A 27,788-nucleotide genomic window follows, 5' to 3' on the forward strand; every position below is an offset into this window, starting at 1 on the left:
TATTATTGCTTTAATATTAGCTAATGCAACAAGCCAGGGATTCTTCCTGTATTATGTAAATTCAGAATACTTGTATTGCTTCAATTAACAATTTATTATATATTTCATTTATTATTCCTCTTGCTAATCTAGTTTTACAACTGAAATATATAATTTGAGTAATGTTTTTACATAATAAAAAACACATAGCTCAATTCTTATGTGTTCCTAAATCATGTAAACATTGTAAGTATGGATATTATTACATTTTTACTATTAATATTAATATTATCCTGTTAATATTACTGTTTAATAGTTGCTGCCCTTTGACTTTCAGGTATCTTTCACACTTAATGAAGAGTTGACAGATATTCAGGAAATTGGAGACAAACCAGCTTCAGTCAAAGCCCCACGAGATCATCCCTTCACGATGCAGAGTGTGGGCGGACAAACGTTGGCGGTTTTCACTGAAAGCTCCTCGGGTAAGTCTGAGATCTGCTTATAATGAAGCAAATGAAAAATGTGATTAAATATCTTCTGGTTTCTGTGGTTCATTTTATTAGCAAGCATTGCTTTATGATATGGAAAGAAGGAAATATTCTCTGACAAATAATCTGTATCACCATCTAAAAGTTGTAAACCATGTAAGATTCATTATTATCCTTAATTATCCACATCTGCAAACTAGATTCACTTTGTTTACATCTTTATTATTAGTTGCAAATATGTCTTTTGATTATTACATTCTAAATCTCCCAGTAGGAAATAAATTATTTTATTTTAAGTACATGTTTACATGGGGTGAAAAAAGTAACTCACGAGTGCAGGTTCATGTGGAGCACAATCTATTACATCAGTGATGAAATATACTGTATTTTTCTGCTGGTAATTTTCAGACAGCAAACTGAACTATAAACTCTATCCTGTTTTTAAGCTCCTTTATCATTTTTTACTAAAATTTAATTTTTAGATACTCTTTACATCTTTTCAGTTTCTCCAGATGAAGGTTTTCTTAGAGTAATTACAGATATTTAGCTTTGAATTAAGTTATTCTTTTCCATAACTTTTCGAGAGTGATTGAGACACATAAATAACTAAAGTAACATAAATAGGTTACAAGGATCACATAGAAGGACATCACTAGATCATTTAAAAAGTAATGGTGGGGAAAAAACTTAATCTGCTCATATCTAGAAATATTGTCAATATATTGTTATTACTTTATTTCCATAATATATGTAATGTTATGGATGGAATCCCATTATATGTCACTTTTAGTAAATAATGTGGTTCCACATATGTAGCTGTCAGGTCAAAGTGTATTTTTAAAAATGTTGACAGCAGACACAAATGTTTTGCAGCATTGAAAAGGTTTCTCAAAATACAAAGGAGACAGGTCTCAGTAATACTTAGATTTATTGTCTTATTTATACTAATAAAAGGCAAAGCCCTCACTCACTGACTCACTCATCACTAATTCTCCAACTTCTCGTGTAGGTAGAAGGCAGACTCATTCCTTACAGCTTACTTACAAAAGTTAAGCAGGTTTCATTTCGAAATTCTATGCGTAATGGTCATAACGGTCGACAACATCCACCATGTTAAACTTTCTTATTTATGGCCCCATCTTCACGAAATTTGGTTGGCAGCTTCCCTGCGCTAACCGAAACCGATGTACGTATTTATTTCGGTGGTATGACGCCACTGTCGGCCGCCATGTTGAACTTTCCAACGGTCTTTGTTACTTATGGGCCCATCTTCAAGAAATTTGGTACGCGGGTTCCCAACGCTAACTGAATCCTACTTACGTACATATATACATCCATAGCCTACAGCTCGGTCGCCGTGTGAGGCGGTGTTGGGTCCCCCATGCCTCCCACGTAGTTGGCTGCCTGCCTATATAAGACCGTCCGTCGCTCCGGTCTCTTCATTCCCTTCCTTGCTTCGCCATGGTATTCACGTCTCCCTGCTGATAACTGCAGCCTTTTTATTTAATCCACCGCTTCTCCGCTGTTTTATTGTTTGTTTATTACGATTATAGTTATTGTGTAGGTATTTTAGACTTCGTTTACATTGTTCAGGTACCCATTTCCTTTATCGTTCCAACCGTACCTCCATTAACATGTCTATCGAGGTGATCACCATCGATCAAAGAACTGTCACTTACCGAGTGGTTTCAATGCCCGGAGATGGTGACTGCCTTTTCCATTCTCTGTGTTACATATTGCACGGCCATATCAGGCTCACTCTTGATATCCGGAGGAACATTGTGTCTTATTTATTGAATGACTGGGACAGGTTCAAGGTGTGGACTGATGACGGTACAGGGGATAATTATACTACACAGGAGCACTATAAGAGTGAAATGCTTAAGCCCTTCACCTATGGTTCTGCATGTGAGTTGATAGCTGCCGCTGAATTGTTCGGTTGTCGCTTTCAAGTGTACCAAAATGGCCAAATATTTTACACCTCTGGACAGCGGCCAATGCCTCTTAAACATCTTAGATTCACAGGTGACGATTTGAGTAGTGGACACTTTGATGTTTATGAATGTTTAAACTCTCAAAAGCTGGATGCGAAGTTATCGATGAAACCCATTTCAATTCAAACGCCTCCAATTTTCAGTAAAGCTCTGCTTCGCAATGACAATAAGTCTCAGGGACAGACCCTACAAAAGGTTGGTATTGATTTGAGACAAGATTGCTTTTCACATGGCCAACTATATGTTGCATGCTCAAGAGTAAGCTCCGTGCACAGCTTGGTCATTTTACAACCTTGAGGGCCGAACTGACAACGTGGTATACAAAGTGATCCTTAAATAATTATTTGTATATTTTCCCTCAGTTTAAAAAGGTTTACTTTTCTTCCTAATAAAAATTTTAAAGCAGTACTTTGCCGCTGCAAAGCCTGGGTATTTTGCTAGTCTTCTTATATAATACGCTACCGTGGCTGTTCGTTTGTCTGTCCAGGATTTTAAATCGCCTGTAGCTCGCAAACCGTTTCACCTATTGACTTGAAATTTGGTACACATATACTACGTGATGTCTACTATCCGCTTTCAGGGTGATGATTTGTAGTACTCTTTTTATTTTTATTTTATTTTATTGTTGTATGAACTCTCGGCACCGCGCAGCAGGGCGGCCGTGCGGCGCATGCGTATGGGCGCCGTTCTCATTCCCCACCACCTTCGCTAATAATTCTTGAGGCAGATTGGCACTTAAAAATTAAAGAAAACGTACTAAGTAATTGCAACACAAAAACTAACTTAATCAATTTTAATACGAAAAGATGCCAACGAAAGAAGAGAAGCAGCGGGCCACCAGGGTGGAGAAAAGAAGAGCAGCTCAGGAAGCAGCAAGCGCATCAACCTCTGAGCAAACGAATGCTAAACAGAGACGGAGAAAGAGTATGAAAACTAGGAATGCTCAAGTCAAGTGTATTCACTGCACGTTATCGTGCCGTACGCCGTTACTGGTATACTATAAAATAATTACCTTTCTGTTATGTAATTGATAATGAAATAATATCTTCCAGTAAGTTACACTTTTAAAACACCAGAGCTTAATCACTTTGAAATTTCATTTTGGTGATTTTGTTTATTGTTATAGAACAGGGCTCTACAAAGATGATCCTGGAGAACAATAGTGGCGGCATGTTTTTGTTCCAACCCATTATCCGAATGAAAAGACAAGTACTGCTGTAGAAGCAGTTATTTCTCAAGCAAAATTTTTATTCTTCATTTTAACTGCCTCACTTGTTAAGGTTCCCCACTCTTAATTGTTTTTAATTTCTGCTTATTAGCAATAAAATGCAAATGAGAACCAGCAAATCTTAATCTAACTTGTTTTCATTTACACCTGGGTGTATTTATTATAAATCAAGCAATAATGTCTTTTGTTGTTTGTGGCACAGCAGTTAGCACTGCTGCCCTACACCTCAGCTCACATTTTTGGACACAGTAATTAGTCAGGAACACTTGGCATTTGCTTCCTTAGCCCTCAGGGACGACTAAAATACCATTGCACCATTATATTCCACTCAAAACTAGTTAAATTACTCTTTCAATGCATTTTGCAAACATTTCTGTGATTTCACCAAAGCAAAGTGAACTCAGCAGGGTTCACTCATCAGTACTATAAAGTGATCATCCAAGTGTAACAAATATGCCGTGTTGATGTACAACTAGATATTGAACATGATATAACTTATTTAAAATCTAAAGTATACTTTTCTTGTGAAATTTGTCATTCTCCTTCGAATGACAAAATGTAACTTGTATTTTGTATCTGTTAAATAGATAGTGATTGTCTTGTGTTTACCTACTTTTTTTATTGGAAGTGTACAGTGGAATGTAAGGCTCCTGCATATTTTACAGAGTTGGACATCAGACAATTGTAATATATCCTTTCCTGTCACAGGTCTTTGCTCTGTTCGATAGGAAAAAATGCCTAGAATTCTTGTAGAAACTGTGTAATTGCTTACTTGTACATACAAAGATTGATAGAGATTCATAGCAGCTTGTAACTATAGATGCTCTCTTGAACTCCAGACTATTATAAATATTCAGTTCAATAAACATGTTTCATGTGGTTTGTAAAGAGCTGTTTGTTTATTGTGATACTATTGTGGTTAAGAGTTCTCTTTGACGGTTTAAAATTCTGTGTTAAAAGCTTCCAGGTATTTTTAACTATTTTATTCAAACTTGCTAATTATTACGTCTTGTGTATTGTTGCAGTTTTTTTTTTTTTTTTTGTCTGTCAATGCGAGGCTTGCAGTGGTCACAGTTACAGGTGGTGTCACAGCATTTGAGTAGAATATTTGTGTGGCTAATGTCTGTGTAATGTGTGATGTGAGCAGTGCTATGCTTGTTAGGGTCTAAGGGTAAAGTAATGGTTGGGAAAATTGTCCATTCATTTAAAGTCTTCTTACTCATTGAGTACAAAAAATCTGATTCAAACTGAAAACATAAGACTTCAATCTGCTTGTCTAAGACTACAGGATTTCATGTCAATGATTTTAGCAGTGTTGATAGTTTGATTGTCTACTAAAATTTTAATTTTAAAACTTTCAAAGAAAGTTTTTTTTTTTTTTTTTTTTTTTAAATCCCTGCACCAATATTATATTATTCCCTTATGGAATCCTCCTTTGAGCAATGCAATCAATTGTATTTGCTGGTATGACATATAAATGTGCATGACAGGATTGCTCATATTCTGCAAAGGTTTTAGAAACATCTTTAAACTGTACTGTATAGCATTGAAAATAAATGTGCTTCTGGCAAAAATTAAAAAGTTAAAATCAATAGAGGGATGAATTTCCACATAATGATTTATAATTACATTTATACCAGTTATGCAGTTGTTGTCTTGTATTCATTAATGTCCAATTCACTAGTCTTTATCAGACTAAATGGATGGCAGCCTGGCAGATGGGGTTTTTACTAAGGTGGATGCTATACTGTAAGTTAGTCAGTAGATAATTTCTCCATAATACTAAATAGTAATGTGCGTCAAATGCACTCCTGAATTTTGCATTTCTCGACCGCAAACTCCTTTGTTAAATTATAATTGTATATGTAGTAGCAATCTCATTCTAAATGTATGCCAAAATTCATGTAAACCTTTCTCCGCTGTACACAAGGAAAAGGACCATTATGAGGTAGCCAAAAAGTTAATATGGAAATTACCCAGTGTCAGTCGGGAGTCACTGAAAAGGCTAAACATTATTTTCACATGTGGGAGGCAATGTGCCATGACACATGAGGCTTTCTTATTCTCCAGTGTGTTCTGATGTATTTACTGGCTTAATAATTCTAACTGTTCTTATTTGAACTTTGGTGTCATGCTGTCGCTCCTGAAAACTAGTTGTTATGTGTAATTTTTTTCCTTGTTTCTCTCATTTTGATTCATTGGCTAAACTATACCTGAGTGATCTAGCATGAAGTTTTGGCATATTTGCTCACACTCCAATAAATCAATAGGTGTTTCCACCACAGTTTGTATTAAAAAAACCAAGCCTGTTTTAATGGGTACACAACAGTAAGTTAATGTTTTTGTAACGCTTTTACACTTATAAGTTTAAACAACAAGAGTAAACTTATAGAAACGCTGTCCTTAGGTAAACAAACATTTCCAGCACAACCCAGGTTGCATTTTAACACACACATACAATGGTTTACATGCAGACTTGCTGTATATTAGCAAATTGCCATTTAAACCTTAGTATATCACAGTTGCAAAAAGCAGAAAGATAAATGAAGATTTTGGGTTTTCAGGAGGGGAAATCTCATTGGGAATCTGAGGATGAATAGTGTGCACAAGGATGCTGCTTACTGTGACTATTTATTTCACTTAGGTGAAAGGAATTGATGGAAGAAAATTAGTTTATTGTCCAGTTCAGTAATTTCTGGACTGTGAAAAAACAGATAAATATGTCCCATCCATGCCATCAAGTACAGTTTCCTGTGTTCCCCTTATTTTAGTCGCTTTAAGGAGACTGTAAGGTTTTCATTTTAATAATATTTCACTGCCTATACCTTATTTGTTTATAAATGTTTTCTTCCACTTTCTTTGAAACGCTCCAAATCGTTTCAAAGAGTTGGGGAAATGCCCTGTATAATGTCCGTGGACAAGGTCAAAGAAAAATGTTTTAAAAGGTTCAAAACAAACATTTGACACCCGCTACAGAAATGCGGGGATTATTTATACACACAAAATGGGGACAGGAAATTGAAATAAAAGAAGTGACGTCTTCGAAGGGAACAAAGGAAGTGACATCATCAAAACGGGGACGGGAAAGGAAGTGTAGCCGAGGCCATTTTGGGTGCTGGAACAGGTAAGGGCAGTTTATTTTTCTTCCTTCCGGCTGAGAAAAAAAGAGAGAGAAGCATTAGTACCGTTCAACAACCCCTTAGCACGCAATGTTTGCCTTACCTTTGGGCTTGTTGGCTGCCTCCGAATCGCGCATGTGTGACACTTTGTTCATGTAGGTGAATGTATATTTAGTTTTACCCAAAGCCTTATATTATCCAAAGGGTGTTACTGGTGCCTATACATGTTTAGAACAATCATATATACTGTATATACTCACGTATAAGTCGAGTCTTGAAACCCGAAAAATCAATCATAAAATCAGACCCTGACTTATGCGCCCGTTGAAAAATGCAACGCTTAATTTTTTTTTTTTTTTTGTTTTATACATCTTCTTGCCTCCTCCAATCTCGCATTAGTTTCTCAGGCACATTGAAGTTTGTTGTAGCAGTGCAGTTACCAATTTCTTTCGCTACTTCAATGATGTTTAATTTAAAACCAGCTTCGTATTTTCTTCTGATCGAACGCTCCATCATAGATAAGGGATACTCTTATGATAAAGGTATATGAGGGCGTGAGATACAAAAAACACAAATCGGTGCAAACGTTGCTTCGGAATAGTTCGGATATTACTGTGTGGTCACAGTAAAGAGAGAGAGGTTAGGAGCACGCGCATTGCCACACCCACATAGATAAAAATGGCAGTGTGCTTCGTGGTTACTCTCTCAGGTGGGCGTTAGCATATCATAATCTTTTGGACGAATAGCATGAGTTTCCTGCATTCGACTTATACGACCGACATTATAAAATACCAGAAATTATACGTTAAAATCAACTCCCGACTTATCCCTGGGAGAAATTATCCGCGAGTATATACGGTAAATAAAGCCATATAAATATACTTGCATCTGAAAAATAAAATAAACAATAACATTTAGCGGGATACTGAGGTGGTTTGTCATGTGGTGGGAATGCTCTGTATCAGTACATGCTCCCAACCAACCAATATGGCCTTATTCTGTTTAAAATTAACATGCTAAAATGAAAGAAAAATATTGGATAGTCAAAGGATGTAAAAGAGCCCTAAAACCACTCTGTTGATCATTGTGATAGAAATAGCCTTGTTTTGAACATTCTCTTGGGGTTTACCATTATATCTTTAAGATGGTGTGAAACATTATTTTAAGAATTACGGTGTTCATATGATGGTCAATGGTTTAACACAATCTTTATTTTATATAGTACCAATCAGTAGTCTATTGTGGTACTGTCACAAGCTGGAAGAAGTAAGCATTAATCCTGTAGAAATTCAACCCAACTGAGGCTAAATTTTGTGTACCTAGAGTTAAGCCCCATTTTAATTTGATCTCTGTACTTTCCAGGGAACTTGACATCACCAAAATATATGCATTTACTGATTTATTTTATTGATGATGTCTTCTTGGGCATATTGAGCTGTCAACTAACCTTCTTTTACAATTTGTTCTGATAGCACCTTATGTGCGTTTGACCCTCCAATATATTTGTATTGTTTTTTTAAATTCCTGATCTATAAAAATTATCTAAAATAAAGGCCATAGAAGTTTACCTGGAAGTCATACTTGTGTAAATATGTGCTTACACATGGATCTAAGTCCATTAAATTAAGCTATGAGACCACAGCTACATATTGATTGTTATTTATTTATAGGCCACGCAAGGTCTACAGCCCTTGTTTTGCTCAACTTGATAGATCAAGGATCATTACACATACACTACAACATTTTCCTCTTATTATTACACTCCTTGGAATTCTTTCACATTTTGATTCCCATAGGAGGTAAACACACATTTCAATTAGCTGTTTATTTTTGTGGACCTTACAAACACTACAGGTATATATGACACGATAGCAACACTCAATTCCTTATAATGGTTTTTCATACCATTGCATTATTATGTTCCTTCAATTTCTGATTCTTTTTATTAATTTACCATTGTACTTACCTCCTAGTCCTCAGCTGCATGTATCAAAAAGCTGCATTGACTCTGTTGCGTAACATAAGTCTTTGAGTTCTTTACTGTTCTTACTATTCCTCTTCTGTGTCTCCTCAGGATTGGAATGTCATCCATATATAACAAAACTCTTACACTTCCTGTAATTGTCAGTGTTTATATTTTTCCTCCTACTATTCATTTACTAATAGCACTAACCAGTACATTCCTTCATTTTCAGTGGGTGTATTTACCTTACTTTTAAATGCTTAGCTTATCTGTTATATTTTATATTTATTCTTCAACCCATGCCATAAATTTGTTTTTGGAAATTTATTACCTTCCATAGCTTTCCATAAATATGCATGTGTCAATTTGGCATTTGCCTTTTCGAAATTTTGACTTACTATTCCATTAGCCATGTTTTAAATGTGCCGCAAAATATGAAATATCTCACACCTTTCTCTTTGGCTTGCCTGATTTCATAAATTTCTCAGTCACTCCTCCAGTTATCTGCCTGATTTTCAACATATTTTGTAATGTAATTTATGTTACAGTGTGAATTAAAAAATGCAGTATACTGTAATACATAGGATAGTACTTAACAGCATAGTATTTAAAGTAAATCTGAAGAGTAATGTACTGAAATTGACAGTATTAAAAGAACCAAGATATGTTACAAGGGGGAAAAAATGATTGGCAGCAAATATCAGGGGAGAGTGTCAGTTTAGAAAGCCAGATAGAGAGAGATGATTGTTGAGCATGTATTTGAATATCAATCGGTGGAGAATGAAAGTTCCAGGAAGTAGTTTGTGGAAAATCATATAAAGAGGCTGGCCTCCAGAAATTTTAGTTATCACTCTGAAAAGGAAGTAGTAATTAATTAGTGGTCTGTGTTATTAGTCAGTGTTGTTTGGATTTGCATTTATAATGGATGTCTCAAAAACTGTTAGGATTGAGTCATCATTTTTTTGTGTACCAATAATTGTGTCAGATTTAGGTACTATGAAAGCTAGTCATCTGAAAGCCCAAAATAAAAAGGAACTTCTACACTTTGTCACTGCAAATAAATCCATTTTCAAAATGTTTTATTGTAGATTTTTTAGTGTTTATGACATTGACAGATAACATAATTGTACATGCTGGTTTTTGAATGAATGGATTGATAAATTAATATAATTGCTTTGTATGTTGTACTGTTTATAGGAATTGAATTAACTAACATGTTCAAGAAACTTAATACATTTTAAATTTATATTATGTCAATTTAATTCATAACTTTCTGTGATTGAAAAGAAATATTAACGCATAAATTTCAACAAAGAAACTGCTTGTTTGGTTCAAAATATTTTTTGAAAATGAAAAGTACGAAGAATTTTTGTTAATTTTGTTGTTAATCTCTTGTCCTTCAGATTGTGAGACCTACAGAAACATAATACATATGTAGAAATTATAATATACATTATAGTTCACTTATATGTATGCTAGTGTCTGTATTTTGCTTTTCAATAAGATTTTTAAGAAACTTGGCATCAGTGAATGTGTTCAATGAATGTGGAAACCAAGCCTGTTTACAATGCTTCTGGTAGCATAGTAAATAGTCTTATGTTACTGAACACTGCTTATAAGCATGCATCACTTCAAGTTAATAGAATGGTTTTGCAAAGATAAAGAGGGGATTAATACTTTATCATCACCTTTCTGTTTGGCACCTGCAGTATTTGCTACATGCTCTGTTTGATTGTCTCGATTTGTATTCCAAGTCCAAATTCAGTTTTTCTTCCTTTTAAATTGTAATGTGATTGATTTATGCATTGATAGAATTTGTCTGTTTCTGCATGAATGAGTTTGTGTATACACACTTGATATTTCATATTTTAATATAATTATTATTTTTTCAATTATAAGCATAGAACAGTGTATTAAGAATAATAATGTAGATGCTTAAAATTCCATTCTCATTATCTCCGTTCTTACTCTGGAAACATCATAAGATATGAAAAACATTGTCAAGTTTTTGAGCTGTGTTTTTAACAAACACTAAATGAGCTGGTAAAGAATTTAACTAAATTTAAGATATGGTATATTTCAGTACTCAGATTTTAAAGTATACTTTATTACAATAACCACATTATATAAAATAGAAAGTTTAGACATGCCAGTTATACTGTACTTTGATTGCTATCAATGGTGACTCATCTGACCTAGAGGACTGCTAGAAATTCTGATTTTAGTTTGATGAAATCAATATTTAGCTGTAGCTAAAGTATGTAGACCTGAAATTCTGGGCAGAAAGTGATGTTTCTCTCCCGGTGGTATATTGAGTAAGTAGTTGCTTAGCAACTAGAGTTGCTGTTGAAATTTTAATGAGGAGGAGTTTTATCAAAATGCGACAGTGTGAAACATGTTAGTAAGATTAATTTTGCTGTAGATCAAGACTTTTTTGTTGCTAGCTTAAATTTGATTTTACTCTGTGATCATGAAAGGTTCAAAATGAGCCAAGACTTAAAATAGTGCCTTGACTCCTTTCAAGTCATGCCGTTTTGATGATTAATTAATTAATGCTTAGAATTTGGAAATTCTACACATAAGACATCAGGAGGATGGTGGCTTATTTTTTGGGTGTTTTTTTTTGGTGGTAGTAGTAATGTTACATGCATATTTTTACAGTTCTGAGTATTTCATGTGTGTTATTTACATTATTATAACATAGTGTTGCAGGTTTTGGTCTTTGTTTGCAGGTTTTTGGTATTTGGTCAATTTAGCTTATTACATATCCTTCCAGAAATATCAGTAATAATAATATTTTTTCTGTTAGTTATCTGTTTTTCATATATATCAAAATGTTTTGCCACTTGCTGTGTGGCATCTTAAGCAACTCTGTCCATCATGTGCTAGAAATTAGTAATAGTTTTTTTTTACAGCAAAAGCGTGATTGTATTGATTAATCACTTGTTGCAGATAAGCAATTAGAGATACTCTGAAAGTAAATCGACTTTTGGCTTAATTCTTTGCAACTTGACAGTTCGATTATTTCAGAAATAATTCAAATTTAATATTTAATCTCGTGGGAAAGCAAAAATTGCTTTAAAATATAATGAACATGTAAAGAGCTTCACTTTATTATTTTGAGGATTGCCATAGCATAATGAGAGTAATTACATTGGTGGTAAGCAGGGGAAATCTGTTGTACTTGTTTGGGATTGGAATAGGTATGCAGGTAGGAATGGGATAGAGTGTTCATGCCTATAGGAAATCCTTCTCTAGATCTAGTTGCCCCTAATGTAGAAAAAAGTTTTAAAAATATGATAATAATTCATTTTATTTGTTTGCAACTTTCCCATGAAGTCAGTAGACAGATCGGGAGAGAGTGGGGAGTCATGAGGTCACTGGAAAGGGGTGTATGGTGCTCCCAGTATTTTTGCAGAAGGTTGAAGGTCCCAATTCTTTATAGTCCTGGTGCTTCCTGTTTTGCTAAATGTTTGTGAGGCATGGACACTATCCAGTACCATGAGACGAAGACTAGGCTCCTTTGATACTTTATCTCTTCGAAGAATCCTTGGATACTGCTGGTTTGATTTTGTGTCGATTGAGTGTCTGCTTATGGGATTGTGAGGGAGCGTCAGTTACAGCACTACGGTCATATGACATGATTCCCTGAGGGTGATCCAGTTCACAGGATCTTTATTGTTGAGGACCCAAGTGGCTGGACCAGGACAAGGGGATGCCCATGTACCACCTGGCTGCGGCAGATAGATGGTCATTTCCAGAGAGTTGGACTAGGGGGTTGCCAACTGGGATCCTGAGCTCTACCATTGTGTGGTTGGTGTGGCAACGTGCTGTACCATTGCATGCTACCTGACCATACCTAAAGCACTTCAAAATTCAAAATATACAACAGGGAATATACAACATTGGATTCAAATTATATCCACATAAAATGCCCAAGATCAATGCAGGAAACACAATAAACCAGAATAATCTCTCTATTATATAAAAAAAAATCTTGGGACGAGACTTTTTCAGAGGGACAAGACAAGACATTTTCAGAGAGATAATTTCAAGTCCCACGAGACGATACTTTGTGCCAAGAGATAAAGTGAAAACCTAACAGGTCCAAGCAGGAGCGGAAATAAAAGACAAACAGTAGAAGAAGAAAAGACAAAGAGTAGAAGACAAAGTAGGATATCATTAATGAAAATACTAAAATTCGAAAGTCTCAAAAAAGTGATAGTAAAGATCGCATTAGCGCTAACAAACGGAAATTATTACTTGGTGAAATAACGGAACAGCGAAAAGAGATTGAATATATGGACATAGGTGATATGACAAAAGTATTTAGATATTGTTCGGCTTTAAACTTTAAGTCGGAGACTTGTAGATCGTCTAATTCGTGTTGCCATCAGGCAAAACTAATGTTGTTTACAAATGAACAGGTGTTTCTGTGAGAATTAAAAGATTTGGTGTTTGGTGAAAGTGAAATCCATACAGTATATGCGAGCGGTAGAGACGCAGTTTGACACAGTTCCTGCGCTCTCAGCTCCAAGTGGGGTCGGAAATAAAAGACAAAGAGTAGAAGACAAAGTAGAACATCGTAAAGAGGTTCAAAAACATTTGCATGATACACATGCAGAGCAGGTTAGAGATTATGAAAGTACTAAAATTCGAATGTCTCAAAAAACTGATAGCAAAGATCGCAAAAGTGAAATCCACATACGCGAGCAACAGAAACACAAAGTGGCTGGTGCATAGTGCAGGCCGGGGGGTTGGTGAGCGAAGCCCCCTAATAAATACGAAAAAAAAAAAAATACTACAAGAAAATCCTAAACAAAGTCTGACCATCAGGCTAAGTTAAAAGACTGAACAAATGTGCTTATGGGTGAAAGACATCTCTCTGTTATAAAAGAAATATTGGAAGGAGACAATACGTGATCTTCTCGGAAGACAATTTGATGTCCCGTGAGAGACACTTTTAACATCACGCGGCAGTGAGATAAAGGACAGCTGCCGTACAGGCTTTTAAATGATAGACCCGCAGCTTGGCAGCAGAAAGACAGCAGCTGATCAGGCCACATTTCCTCAGTGTGCATTCAGCCCACAAACCCTTCAAGACGACCAACGCCTACCCCCCAACCCCGAACACCCCCCCCCCCCCCAACCTTAACAATGTGAGTGGCAGAGACACGAGGTGGCTAGAGCGTAGTGCACACGGTCTTACTATTCCATTTCTACCAGTGTTACATGTTAGTTTAAATGGTGATGCTGCATACAGTATAGAGCAAAGATGAAGGAATTCACTAGTGCCTTTTGAAGATAACTCAAAATTAGTTGATACTGCAAAGTTATGTAAATAAGTCATACTGCCTGCCTATACCAATTCCAAAAATGTTTGTGAAAATTCAGTTGTGTTAAAATGTAATGTGCTTTCATAATGAAATTCAGTTTAGAAAATAAAGATCGATTGATTGTTGTAATAGTAGTAAATGTCCAAAAAATGGTCATATCCAGACTGAATTCTCCCTGTCCACTTGACAGTTGCATTCATGTTAGCTCAACAAATGTTATTTGAGTAAATGTGCCATGTAATGAACTGGCAACCGTCCTGCCTTCTGTCAGATGCTGTCGGGACTGATTTAGCTGCCTTGTCCTAGAAACAGCAATCTCAGAGATGAGTTTAATAATAGATTAATTCTGCTATTATCTATCCTTTTATAATTGTTCCCAGTCAGATACGTTGAAGCTCCACTTGTTTGGAGCTATAGTGTTTCTACTAAGCAAGCATGTTGCTTGAACTTTCTTTAAAAATGGACTGTGAACTGCAAAAGTAAACATTTATTAGGAGTATTATTGGCTTGTAAAACATTGTGTTAGTGCTCTCCGTTCAAATTAATGATATACTGTATTTGTGTTTTGACATTGACATTGAAGACTTACAAGCCAGACACATAGATTATACTTTTTATTTTACAGTAAAAATAAAATTGTTTCAATTTTGAGAAATGGTGATTAGATAGATATAGATAGATAGATACTTTATTAATCCCAGGGGGAAATTCACAAAATTACTAGCAGATAATGGTTTTGATCCATCGACCTCTGGGTTATGGGCTCAGATTACCTGACACTGAATCATTTCTCTTTATCTCTTTGTGCAAGTCTTTACCCTTTGTTATGCATATATCTTATGCACTTGAGCTTTCTAAAATGCAAAGGTTAATTAGTTATTTTTTGTTTGTAGTAATCAGAATTAGCTGGTGATTATTATAGATAAACTGTATTTAATATACATGCTATAAAAGACTCCATAATCCATTAAGCAGATCCAGCACTACCTAAAAAGAAAAAATCCAACACTACCTAAAAAGAAATACAACTGGCTGAATGAATGCCAGGTTGAATGGGTGTTGTACTTAGGTTTGATTAAATTAGATAAACTTTTTTTTGGATTTTATTAAAATCAAATAACATTCCATACAAATAAGTTAAGTTTTACAAGACTATTAATCCCATGGTGAGATTCAGAAACACAAAAAAGCAAGTATACAAACTCACAGGATGAATAATACAGCCAATAAATTAATCGATAAATAAATAAATGTGTATTGTGCAGATATTTTGAAATGAACTTAAAATAGTATGACAAGAAGCATTGAATTGCCTCATAATATTGGGCAGAAAAGATTCCCACAGGTGCTTCTTAGCACACCATAGTGGAATGAGCCTGTCGCTAATAGTGCTCTAAGAGAGCACCTCCTGGAGGGTTTTTTTCATTATGGCATCCAAGGTTCTGCCTGTGATGAAGAAGGCTTTCCTGATGATTTTTTTCAGGCATTGTGTTTCTTTTGAGGTCAAGTTGCTTCCCCAGGCCACTGCAGCATGGAACAACAACACCACAGCTACACCAATTTTATGACATCATGTAGAACATGCTATAAAAGCACTAAGGCTGAGATCGACCTCTTTTCTAGTTCAAAAGTACTGATTCCAAATAACAATCTTCTTCTTTCGGCTGCTCCCATTAGGGGTCGCCACAGCAGATCATCTTGTCCGCATATTGATAACAATAAAAAATACAATTAGAAGAAAATGTATGTAAACCCATAATTTTCTGCATGAAGTGCATATATAGTGTGATCTGATCTTCATCCAAGTCACAAATGTAGACAAACAGAATATGCCTAAGCTTAAAATGCAAAAACAATTCTCTTTCATGCCTTTTTTTAACAAACCCGTCAAACATTAACAGTGTGCTGTGGCAAAAGATAACTTGATACCTAGTCCAATCGTCTTTGATAGCAAAAACCCCATACAAGCACTTCTAAGTAGCTGCAGATCAAACCTGCACAACATTGAGAAGGAATTTTAGACCATTCTTTCTTACAGGATTGTTTAAACCCAGCTCTCTCAACTTCAAAGGGCAGATTTTCCTTTTATAGACATTTCTGTACCTTATTGTTTGGGTGTATCACTCAACTTGTACTGAGCTACAGTGAACAGACAACCTCCATGACATTATCCTGTAGGATACCTTGATAAACTTGAGAGTTCATATTCCCTATAATGATGGCAAGCTGTCCAGTTCCCGAGTCAACAGTGCAGCCCCAATTTTTGATGTTCCCTCCACTGTACTTTATCATTGGGATGGTGTTTTCAGGTTGGTATATAGTACCCTTTTTATTCCATATGCACTGCTGTGTATTCTTCCTCTCCTTCTGTGGACACCATGCCTGTTAAATGTTTTCCATATGGTAGAATCGTGAATACAGATGTTTATCTGTTCCAATTATTCCTTCAAACCTTTACTGTAGTGTTCCTTATTTACCTTGGTGATCATTCTGCATTGTGTCTTTTGAGTCAAGTTGGCTGCCACCCGGTTCTAGGGAGAGTATCCACATTAATACTGTATATCATCTCCATTTACATACAATTTGTCTAACAGAACTAATGAAAATCTAAACCTTTTGAAATGACTTTGTAAACCTCTCCTGCTCAATCCAAATCAGGCTAAATTCTTGACCATAACTCTTTTGATATTCTGATACTTTTTTTGCAAGGAATGCTTCACTTCAGCAGATGCTTCTTCTAAATTCCAAACTCCATATTTGTTGAGTCATTTTTTATAAGTAAAAGTGTCTGTCAGCCAAACCTCCAATCTTATTTCATTGATTTGACTCCAGGTTTACTATTTCATGACATCAGTAAGCTTTTGTTGAAGTCATCAGGCTAGGGGTTCGCATACTTCTTCCAATATTTATTGTGAATGTTTGAATGATATATTCAATATGTACAGTTAGGTCCATAAATATTTGGACAGAGACCACTTTTTTCTAATTTTGGTTCAGTACATTACCACAATTTAAATTTAAATGAAACAACTCAGATGCAGTTGAAGTGCAGACTTTCAGCTTTAATACTTTTTCTGTACAAGAACAGTACAATAATTTGTGTGTTATTAGTTAAAACAAATTGTGTTTGCTCATTATTATAGCTTAGATGAAGATCAAGCCATATTTTATTATAAGTTTATATATACACTAGCTGATTACCCAGTGGCTTCGCTCACTGAGTGCAAGGGGAAAAAAATAAAATGTAGTCTATAAGTTATTAAACAGTAAAATATTAACATTTATGAAGTAAAGATACACTGAGCACTACTGGAGTGGTTTCGGGTAAACTACTGTACATTTTAAAAGCGCTATAACACAACAGGTAAGTAGTACTAGATAGATAGATAGATAGATACTTTATTAATCCCAAGGGGAAATTCACAACAGCAGCTGAAATGTATTTGGATCATTTCTCGGTAGCAGATCCCTTGTGAAAGGCGCTACACGACCGCTGTGGTATAAAAATTACATTTTGTATGTGATCATCCAAATTTCTGCCTAACAACCTTGCACTATGTGCCTGTGATTTACTTGTTAAAATAATATATCACAAAAGCAACCTTGAATGTTGCGGGGTTTTAGTGACCCGAACTCACCTTAAGGGACAGTAAGTAGTTGTGCAGGGCAATTTACAAACAGAGTCCTGCTTCGATGATGCGGATTACACTCATTCGTAAAGATTTTCACTCTCCCAGGAGCCGACAGGGCACTTGAAGTGTCACAAAGTGTGAGAAGAGAGGATGCTGCCCAAAACTGCTCCGCCGGGTCGAGAGCTTTGCAGCCTGACATTCCGTGCCTCCCAGCGTCCACTTTGTTCTCACGACCCCTCGCCGCTGAAGGCGGTCTCGTCTTCACATTGTTTACAGCTTGGCGCAGTTAAAAAGTAGAAAGACCCAAAGCTGTTTTCCTCATCTCTTCTACTATCAAGTACTGCTAACTAAAAAAAAGTTACAATGTGGTAGTTTCCGCGACAGTCACATGGACGAATAATAAAACTTCTCTGTCAGAACGCGCCTGGCGGCGGACGGCTCAGCACTGTAGTCCAGACAGGAGGGAGAGGGCAACGCGGGGCACACTTCTATGGGATAGATCGGCGTGTTTGTGTTTACTTGTTTTCAATATCAGTAAAATAACTCTCACACAAATAATAACAATTCGTAAAGACGATATAAAAATGGCGTCCACAAACGAAGTGATTAGTTCCTGTATTATAATATGTTCTGTGGTTATACGTAATTTCCGTTTCATACGTAATTTCCATATTGCATGGTCATACGTAATTTCCGTTTCAAACGCGAAAAGAATTTTAGATGTATATAGATTTAGTTATTTTCAAAGGCTTCACAAACTTTTTCTTGTCAGTGTCTCATCATCACTAAGAAATTTATAGCTGCCATCTAAATTAGTGGTAAGAAGGGCATGGGGGGAATTCTCTCCTCCTTATGGACTTAAAGCTAGGCCACAATTTGTGCCTGAGTCAGCTCACTAAACATTTTGTATTATGGTTCAATTTTTCAAATGTGGGGCATCCAGGAATATGTAGGACTAGAGAATGTGTTTTATGATACCTTTCTGGCATTTTATAATTTGAAAGTACATCAGAGCCTAAATTAGACTAATTGTAAAGAATGTAGTTGGTCTATGTCAAATAATTGTTCATAGTAGGTTTAATAAAACAGGAATTAGTTTTTTTATTTATTTATTTTTATTTTACAGACCTGCCTCTTTGACAGGGCTGCACAACCATTCTGGAATTATCCCCTTCAAAAATTATTCCCCACACCAGACTTAACAAAAATGTTGATTCAATTTTTGATTCATGGCTCCCGAAAGCCTTTTTTTCAGAACAGAGGCCCTTTTGGTTGAGTTTTTGTCACAAGACTGTTTGTCCAGTAGGACAATGCATTAGTCTTGCTGAGCAAATTGCAGAGGAAGCAATACAAAGAGTATATACCAGTTTCAGGGCAGAGCTATGATCATTAATTTATTTTGCAAATCATTTATATTTCTCATGGTTTTTATTGCCTTTGTTTTGTATATGTTATTGCTGTTTTGTTGGTAAAGTTTTATGTTGTTGCAATACTTGGATACACCTGTACAGTATTATTTGTATTACAGTATTATTTGTCTTGGTGATTTTGTTTGTTGATAATTTTTATTGTTTTGATTAGAGGTGGGCGGTATGACCAAAAATCTATATCACGGTATTTTTCTAAATTATCCCGGTTTCACGGTATTCGACGGTATTTTTTCCCCATGCATGAGTGGATGTTAACCACATTTTCCACTGCAATTACTGGCTAAGAATAACCTATTCCACTGTCAAGAGTATTGTACATTGTACAAAAAAAAAACATTTTAATGTGCACACAAGTATTAATACAGTTTTGCATTGCCCCATAAAGTGATAGTTTTCAAGGGGGTGGCACTAATGGAGAAGGTATCACATTGCATGACAGATGCAGTCAAAATATAGAACCTTTTTATTGAACAAATTTTGCAAAAACAAACTATAATTTTGACAACATATTTTCAACCCTACAAAGAGGTATTTAGACTTAGTAAAATATCCAGAAGTGCTTGCACCGAATATGTCTTAGAAAAGGAATAAATAGTAAATATTTTTTGTAAACCAACTACACTTTCTGTTAATGTTCACGATCTCTGTCCACTGACATGTTAAAGTGACTTTTTAAACAACTTTATCATCATTAAACTGCATAATATTTAAACTAATAAATAATAACAATAAAATAAATAATAGTATTATTACTGATAGTTGCACTATTACTTCAAGACTTCAAGCCCAGGTGCATTACACAGTATTCACCAAATTAAAATAAAATACAAGTGCAACTTGGTGATGACATCTTTACCAACTGAACCATCATTTAGGCAAACTGCATTAATATGGACCTTGCTTCAAGCTAAGCTATACTGGGAAGAAAAAAACAAACTATATGTCGAGAACAAAGTCAACATTTCCACTTTATTCTTGCCGTTTATGTCGAGATTAAAGTCGACATTTCCACTTTATTCTCATAGTTTACTTCATAATTAAAGTAGAATGTCGTAAACTAAACTTCTTCCTAAAATCAATGTTTAATCAATTACTTAATTTACCCCGTCATAAATTAATGCAGCACATTAAATGCTTTGTGTTACGTTCCCCGACCCAGTGGTTAATCACTACGTTTCTTAAACTGACTTCCTCCGCACTAAGAGAAGACAGCGATCACCATACAGAATCCATTCACTTCATGATATTCCTGCTTTCTGAAAATTTAGAATGCTAAGATAAATACTTGATATCATTTTCATGATGAAATGCATTAAAGCAGGTGTTACACATGCACGGTAGTGAGGCGGTAGTGCTGCTCCCTCGCAGTAAGGGGTCCCCAGGTGTATGTTCAGTGTAGAGAACTTTATGGCAGGTGTGACGAGGCTCCAAAAAACTGGATGTATGAATAGCTATCGCACAGGTTTAACTTAAATATTGTGTAAATGTTGGGTTTGTGATCTGCTGGTCGGAGACATGAACACAGAATTCAATGCATGTTCTTCTGAGCGGGCTATCTTTATTGTATGCATGCTGTCTCTATCTGACGTAGGCTACCAAAACCCCAGTTCCTATCCTTCCTTTTTCTTTCACCACATAACCAATCACCACACGATAAATGTCTTTGTGAAATTAAAACTAGTTATAAACTTAGCCCACGGAGTGTTCAGAACTTTAAAAATATCTTCGTTATACATGTTTAATTATGCCATCCATTCAGAGTTGCGCCCATCTCTGAACGAATCACTTAACACAAAGCATTTAATGTGCTATATAACTTATGACGGGGTTTGAGAAAATCTAGTAAATTAAATATTCATTTTATGATGAAGTTTAGTTTACGATGTTCTACTTTAATGACAAATTACGAGAATAAAGTAACATGTCGACTTTATTCTCGTCATAAGCGTCAAGATTAAAGTCAAAATGTCGTCACACTATTACACAGTACCCAGGTACATTACACTGTATTGAAAACAAGTAAAACAAGTACAACTTGGCTTGCAGTATTATCCAGTAGTATAGAAACAGTATTTACACATCTGACCTTTTAAAACTAAAGCATCTCCAGGCGACAGACGTAACTGCTTTTTTTCGGCTCTCTGTCCATTTTCACCGTGCGGCATACCTATGCTACCGCCCACTATTTGGTGGTGTAGCAGTGAAAAAGAGCCCTAGTGCAACAAATCTGTGTTTAGCGGTGTAGCAGTGAAAAAGGTCCCCACTTGAACAGTTTCCCGCTGCGTCACGTTCCGAACGTCGTTTAGGCAATTTAAACCGGTGTTGCGGTATAAGAAAAACCCATATCATAAAAAAAATAAAAAACGGTTTTCGGTATGAACCGGTATACCGCCCAGCACTAGTTTTGATTAATGTGCTTGTGGTGTTATGGGTCCACAGCTCTTTCAGCAAAAGCCAGTTTGTTTTTAAATAAATAATCACTGCGCTCTCGGCTTAGTGAGGGGGCGTGGTCACTTTAGCGAGCCGCAGGGCGATCTGCGGTGTGGGCATTTCTCACCTAAGTGCACAGGTGAGGGACTGCCCACATCTGTGATCGTTCCTATGGCTAATGGGTTGCAGCTGCCATGTCCTCCCCGCATATATAGAGAAGCGCGAGCCGGTTGAAAGGAGAAACTAGTAAAAGGGAAAGAAACGGAGGTTGCAGGAGACGGCAGGAAGTGGCAGGAGAAGAAAGTCGGTGCGAGAGAGCGAGCGAGTGTAGGCTCGTGGGCAGTTGTACAGGTAGCTTGGGTGTATGGCCGACACCCGAGGAATAGCAGCAGTGGTCGCTCTCGCAGAGTATTCTGAAAGGCAAGAGTGACCGGAAGGTGGATGACTCTCCGCGGAAGGCAGCGGGAGTTGGGGCTTGGGGTGTGAATTCCCCAGCGTGTGCGCTCTGGTCGCTGTGGAACCCAAGTCGCTGTCTGGAGGAGCCTACCGGAGCCAGAGGTCGGTAAGGCGAGCCAAACAGCTGAAGCAGGACAGTGTAGAGAAGGTCAGCTGCATTAAGAGCGTCTCGCCTGTTGCAGAGCCCGCATGGGAGAAGCAGGTGAGACGCTGACGCTAACAGAGAAGAAGCACCAGGGATTGTCATCTGTTTTTAAAGACTGCTTCCTGTTGATGTTTTAACCTCGTGTTAAAGGATTGTTGTTTTTGTGTATTTTAAACCTCCACTTCACAACTGTTTTAAGGATTATTTATTTAAAGATTTATTGAATGCACCACTGCACTTTATTAGAACACGGATTGTTTTGATTTGTCTGTTAATATAAGCACCTTGCATTTATACATCATCCCCTTGCTCATTGTTATTGCCTCAATGTCTAGCTCATCGGTGACATCGGTGCTGCAGAACAGAAAACCTCAAGACAGCTGTATTTAACCAAATCAGAACAGTAAAATTCTGTTTTTGTAATGTTATTTTTAACTTTTTCTGTATAAATAAGTTTCATCTAAAAGCACTTTTAATAGCTGTATAGAAAACTGTTTTACTGAAAAGATACAATAGCTGAAAACCCAGCTATCCATAGCTAAAAAGCTTATACTCACAATTGTACTAACAACAACCAATCAACATATACAGTATGTAGATTAAAAGATGAATTGATGAGGCTATAGGCACACAACTTTCCAACCAGACATTATAGATTTTTTCGGGTATACAGCTGACAGCCTTGCTGAGGAGCTTGTTTCTATTGTGTAAATGTGGAGATGTGCAGGAAAATGTATGCATTCATGATAACACATGAAACATTGTGGTTAATAATTGTGTGAACTGGGCCTCAGTAGCATGTTTCACACAACACTAATGGCTGTCAGTGAATGATTTAAAATGTATCTTAACTGTAGCAAGAGGGCATGCCCAGAATATCGGTGCTCCCAGAGCTGTTGCTCTTCTTGACTGCTGGCATAAGGGCCAGGTAATATTTTCTGTGTTTAAAAAAAATTTAAAAAATTCTGCACTTGTGTATGTGGGTAATAGCTCTTGTCCAGAGAGCTTTTTTGTATTTGTACATTTGACTACAAATATGGAGCTAACAACACACAAGTAAGTTTTTGAGCAACCATAGATATGTGCATTTGCAAGTTGTGAGTTGCTCCACCAAAAAATGATCTTTTTATTTATTTATTACTTACCCAGTGTTGTTTGTAGGAAAGGCTGAGGAAAAAAGTGTTAAACTCATATTTTTTATGGAAAACAAACATAACAAAGTTTACTACAAATATGGAGCTAACAACACACAAGTAAGTTTTTGAGCAACCATAGATATGTGCATTTGCAAGCTGTGAGTTGCTCCACCAAAAAATGATCTTTTTATTTATTTATTACTTACCCAGTGTTATTTGTAGGAAAGGCTGAGGAAAAAAGTGTTAAACTCATATTTTTTATGGAAAACAAACATAACAAAGTTTCTTATGCTCTGGGATTGGATGGAGGCTAAAGGGGGCTAGAGTTGAAGAACAGAAAACATTATCAGAACTTCCATGAAAAAATTTAAGTTACTTGTGTCTCATAATTCACGTCAGTTATCCATTTGTATGCTCACAACATCCAAAAAACATATACTTTTTACTAAAATATTGTTAAATAAATTCATGTACCACTCTGATGTTTCTTATACATTGGCTAAAAGTCATTATCTCAGTTTAAAAGCTCATCTTCTTGGTTTATTTAACACAGATCTCTTGGAGTAATTTTGCCATTTCAGCCCCTCTTGGGAAGACACATTACTGTTCTATTCCTGTTTTATGGCTCTCACTATGGCTCATTGGAGTCCAAGAGTCTTAGGAAAGACTTTGTAGCTCATTCCAAACTGATAGATATCAACAAATATTGTTTTCTTAATCTCTTCAGGAATTTCTTTTTATTGTGACATTATGTTCTTGAATCGCATCAGAATTACTCTGATGGTAATATTAGGGTAAACTGCATTCCAGTGAATGGTAATCTTTCCACACTGCGTAGCAGTAGCTTTAAGCTTTGGGTCTCATGGATGTGCAAGAATGCACTTTCCATCCCTATATGCTGCTTAGGTAAATTCTAGAATTTCCCTGTATTTTTATTATGCGATTCAGAAAATCTCTTAGTTGACATAGGACAACAGCTTCAAGCTGTTTAATCTTCAATCCATATCTCTAGTTGTTTATTTGTTCTAGGCTTTAGTTTCAGAGTACATTAAGACTGCAGTGGTTCCTGGCCCAGGAAAGCTTCTTTTTCTTATTTTGTAATTTTAGCAATTGCATTCTTACTGTCATATGGACCAGTTAAACCTGCAGCTTTAACAGGTCCATATGACAGTAAGGCCAAAAAGTTCTATCTTGGTCTCATCAGACCAGAGAATCTTATTTCTCACCATCTCAGAGTCCTTCAGGTGTCTTTTAGCAAACTCCATACGGGAGTTGGCCTTAATTCTAAGCGGTATGTGTGGAGACAACCAGGCACTGCTCATCACTTGTCCAATACAGTCCCCACAGTGAAGCATGGCGGTGGTAGCATCATGCTGTGGGGATCTTTTTCAGCTGCAGGGACAGGACGACTGGTTACAATCGAGGGAAAGATGAATGCGGCCAAGTACAGGGATATCCTGGACAAAAACCTTCTCCAGAGTGCTAAGGACCTCAGACTGGGCCTTCCAACAAGACAATGACCCTAAGCACACGGCTAAAATAATGAAGGAGTGGCTTCACAACAACTCTGTGACTGTTCTTGAATGGCCCAGCCAGAGCCCTGACTTAAACCCAATTGAGCATCTCTGGAGAGACCTAAAAATGGCTGTCCACCAACGTTTGCCATTCCTCCTTGCAGATCCTCTCCAATTCTGTCAGGTTGGATGGTAGAGGATCCCCAAATCCAGGTGTGAAAAACTTGTTGTATCTTTCCCAAGAAGACTCATGGCTGTATTAGCTCAAAAGGGTGCTTCTACTAAATACTGAGCAAAGGGTCTGAATACTTAGGACCATGTGATATTTCAGTTTTTCTTTTTTAATAAATCTGCAACAATTTCAAAAATTCTTTTTTTTTGTCTGTCAATATGGGGTGCTGTGTGTACATTAATGAGGGAAAAAATTAATTTAAATGATTTTAGCAAATGGCTGTAATATGACAGAGTGAAAAATTGAAGGGGGTCTGAATACTTTCCGTACCCACTGTATATAGCATATGCTGCATAATTATGTATTGATGGGTGAACACTTCCTGAAAGACACAGTTGTCCGAATGGGTTGGGTTTGAGGATACGACTGTGAGTGAATGAAAAGCTGGAACTCTGGAGAGAGCAACATACAATTGTCCGTGACTGAAAACTGGTTTTGGCAGATACAGGCATATCTTTTTGAAAGTTTGTCCCTGCGCCTTATTAATTATCATTGCAAAGGCCAATCTAACAGGAAATTGTCTGCGTGTAAAAGTAAAAGGCAAATTTGAATCTGATGTGGTCAGGGAAATCTGTGGAATAAGGACAGTTTGTGAGGTAGCAGCTACGATTGTTTTACACTCTAGTACATTGTGGTGAATGCTGAGAACAGTCAGTCTAGTGCCTTTACAGAGACTTCTTGCTGGCATGAGGTTTCTGAGAAGTATGACGACTGAACCGATTTTAAGTTTGACTTTATGCGGAGGCATGCCAATGGGAGTAATGGCTGCCCGGCGGGTCATGGGAGTAACGCCGCTGAATCGCCAGTTGGCATCGTTTATGGTCGGAACTACGACGGTATGTAATCTTCTTCGAACCTCCGACTTTCGTTCTTGATTAATGAAAACATTCTTGGCAAATGCTTTCGCTCTCGCGCAAATTGTTGGCCCTGTAGTGCGTGTGCCATGGTCGGCTGCTTAGTGAATTGTTGGTGGGTGGGGCTTGGTCTTGCGTGCGTCTTGCTTGCCATGGACTTAGTGAATTTTATATATATATATATATATATATATATATATATAATATATACTAGCAAAATACCCATGCTTCGCAGCAGCGAAGTACTGCTTTAAAATTTTTATTAAGAAGAAAAGTAAACCTTTTTAAACTGAGGGAAAATATAGCAATAATTATTTGTTAAGGATCTCTTTGTATACCACGTTGTCAGTTCGGCCCTCCGGTTGTAATATGACCAAGCTGTGCGCTGAACTTACTCTTGAGCATGCAGGGTATAGTTGGCCATGTGAAAAGCAATCCTGCCTCAAATCAATGCCAACCTTTTGTAGGGTCCGTCCCTGAGACTTATTGTCATTGCGAAGCAGAGCCTTACTGGAAATTGGAGGCGTCCAAACCCGCGTACCAAATTTCATGAAGATGGGCCCTTAAGTAACAAAGACCGTTGGAAAGTTCAATATGGCGGCCGACAGTGGCGTCCTAACACTGAAATAAGTACAAAAGATTGGTTTCGGTTAGCGCAGGGAAGCTGCCTACCAAATTTTGTGAAGATGGGGCCATAAATAAGAAAGTTTAACATGGCGGACGTTGTCAACCGTTATGACCACGTGAAACCTGCTTAACTTTTGTAAGTAAGCTGTAAGGAATGAGACTGCCAAATTTCAGCCTTCTACCTACACGGGAAGTTGGAGAATTAGTGATGAGTGAGTCAGTGAGTGAGGGCTTTGCCTTTTATTAGTATAGACTAGCAAAATACCCGCGCTTCGCAGCGGAGAAGTAGTGTGTTAAAGAGGTTATGTAAACATATATGTACATATCTACATATACATATATATATATATATATATATATATATATATATATATATATACACATATATACACATACATACACATACATACATAGTGCGTTGTAACACGGGCTGTGATTGTTACATGGGAGGGAGACGACAAATCACAGCTTCCCGCTTTCTAATCGGGCCTGTGATTGGTGCTTTGACGGATGCCCAGATCCCACAGTATTTCCCCTTAGGAGAGGCGTTAGGCAAGTGTAATTGAATAGCGGTGCTGCAAGTTTAGCTTTACACCTGTTTTTAAGGCTTATTGACTGAAAGGGGCTTTCATGAGAAAAGTTAGGGCTTTGCTACAGGATACACCCTCCACAAGTTAAGGAAGTAAAAATAAAGGTATATATTTCTGTTTTATTTAAACCTTTTAAGTTTGTATGCGGGCGGTATGGTGGCGCAGTGAAAGGTGCCAGTTAGGAGACCCGGGTTCGCTTCCCTGCGTAGAGTTTGAATGTTCTCCCCGTGTCTGTCTGGGTTTCCTCCGGGTACTCCGGTTTCCTCCCACAGTCCAAAGACATGCAGGTTAGGTGCATTTGCGATTCTAAATTGTCCCTGGTGTGTGGGTGTGTGTGCGCCCTGCGGTGGGCTGGCACCTTGCCTGGGGTTTGTTTCCTGCCTTGTGACCTGTGTTGGCAGGGATTGGCTCCTGTATTTAGGATATAGCGGGTTGGATAATGAATGAATGGACATTTGTATGCATAGCCCCATTTGCCCGTTTTCGTTTTTTTTTCTTTCTTCAGTAATATTTCAGCAAACCCGGAGCTTGTCAGTTCAAATCCTGGTACTGACACCACTGTGTGACCCTGAGGAAGTCACTTCACCTGCCTGTGCTGCAAAAAACAAAAGTAATGTAACAGATTGTACCTCAGA

The 27,788-nt window shown here is 37.0% G+C and overlaps 2 protein-coding genes across 2 annotated transcripts in view; one reads left to right on the forward strand and one right to left on the reverse strand.

The window, feature by feature from the left end:
- tpt1 (tumor protein, translationally-controlled 1) overlaps positions 1 to 27,788 on the reverse strand; it is a 1,004,241-nt gene that overhangs the window by 827,833 nt on the left and 148,620 nt on the right. The window lies entirely within an intron of this gene.
- gtf2f2a (general transcription factor IIF, polypeptide 2a) overlaps positions 1 to 27,788 on the forward strand; it is a 170,248-nt gene that overhangs the window by 21,440 nt on the left and 121,020 nt on the right. The window contains exon 4 of the mRNA XM_051926920.1: positions 317 to 461. Within this exon, the coding sequence (XP_051782880.1) occupies positions 317 to 461 (145 nt within the window). The remainder of the gene's footprint in view (positions 1 to 316; positions 462 to 27,788) is intronic.

The sequence above is a fragment of the Erpetoichthys calabaricus genome, chromosome 4, assembly GCF_900747795.2.
Source record: "Erpetoichthys calabaricus chromosome 4, fErpCal1.3, whole genome shotgun sequence".
In the NCBI taxonomy this organism is placed as follows: Eukaryota; Metazoa; Chordata; class Cladistia; order Polypteriformes; family Polypteridae; genus Erpetoichthys; species Erpetoichthys calabaricus.